This window comes from Apteryx rowi, unplaced genomic scaffold (assembly GCF_003343035.1).
Source record: "Apteryx rowi isolate R43461 unplaced genomic scaffold, aptRow1 scaffold_231, whole genome shotgun sequence".
Lineage (NCBI taxonomy): Eukaryota > Metazoa > Chordata > Aves > Apterygiformes > Apterygidae > Apteryx > Apteryx rowi.
Window position 1 is genome coordinate 1337563 of NW_020448653.1, and position 1313 is coordinate 1338875.

Below are 1313 nucleotides of genomic sequence, written 5' to 3' on the forward strand. Positions count from 1 at the left end.
AGTTTCTTGACACTATGAGGTTAGCACTGATTTTTTTTTTTTTTTTTTTTATTCACATGCTTGTGGAAAATAAAATAACTTTTAACAAAGACTTACCAGATATCTATTTGAATCATTCATGGCTATTGATGGAAAATGTTCCTGGATGACAAAGTCTAGCAATCTTCTGTAATAAGAAATGCAGAATTCTTTAAATAAAATTGGTACTTTTAGAACTGAAAATTCAAAATTCTTATTTTTCAACAGCTAAATGCTGATCTACAGCCTGCTGCAATCAGTTATGAGAAAACTCTATTTACTGCAGTGGGTTTTGGATTAAGCCCTTTAAAATGCTTAGAGATAAAACCTAATGCTCCAGTTATATTTATAACTGGAGAATCATAGACTTAAAATAACTCTCATGTTAAATTTTCAGAGTACAACAGGATCTGTTTTCACATGCTGTAACATCAATCTTTTACCAAAAAACAGTTAAATGTTCAAAAAACGCATATCATTACAAGGAATAACTCTATATCAGAATTCCCCTCAGAAAATTTTACGGCTGAATTTTTAGGAAGTAGGGTTACTTGACATAGTAAGTGGCCATTCCCAAAACAGTGCTACATAAACTTGCTACATGACAAGCTCGGGAAATTGGGATACATGCATAACCACTGCAGTGCCTGTCAGATGCCCACGTTTACAGATCTTTAAAGTAGTCCCTCTGGCATTCAGTACATTTAAAAGCCCCCTATAGGGTCCTCAGGCAATCAGAGCCAGCCAGGGCCACCGACTGGGGAAGCTGCAAGTACCACCTACAAGTGGGGTAGGAGAGCCGGGCTAGGGTTGGATCTGTGGTAGGGTTGGATCTCTGCTAGTGCAGCAAGGCTATGCACACAGATATCTAGATTTTACTTTCTAATCGGATTGTTGGAGCAAATCACCAAATTCCCCTCGAACTGTGACAATTTTATCAGAGTACGCAGCAACCTGACCTTTTCAAGGTGTGTCCAACCTATCGCCGCTGAATTTTAGCTGGTTGCTCCAGGACATCCTCTTTCACAGAATCACAGAATCACAGAATCGCTGAGGTTGGAAGGGACCTCTGGAGATCATCTAGTCCAAYCCCCCTGCTCAAGCAGGGTCACCTAGAGCACAGTGCACAGCATTGCATCCAGGAGAGTTTTGAATATCTCCAGAGAAGGAGACTCCACAACCTCTCGGGGCAACCTCTTCCAGTGCTCTGTCACCCTCACAGTGAAAAAGTTTTTCCTCAGGTTCAGATGGAAGTGTCTGTGTTTCAGTTTGTGCCCGTTGCCTCGCGTCCTGTC

At 41.0% G+C, this 1313-nt stretch overlaps 1 protein-coding gene across 1 annotated transcript in view; it reads right to left on the reverse strand.

Moving 5' to 3' along the window:
* The window catches only part of LOC112966067 (UPF0061 protein ETA_18310-like), a 27800-nt gene that overhangs the window by 15942 nt on the left and 10545 nt on the right, over window positions 1-1313 (reverse strand). Inside the window, 1 exon segment of the mRNA XM_026065746.1 lies at window positions 97-166. Coding sequence (XP_025921531.1) covers window positions 97-166 — 70 coding nt within the window.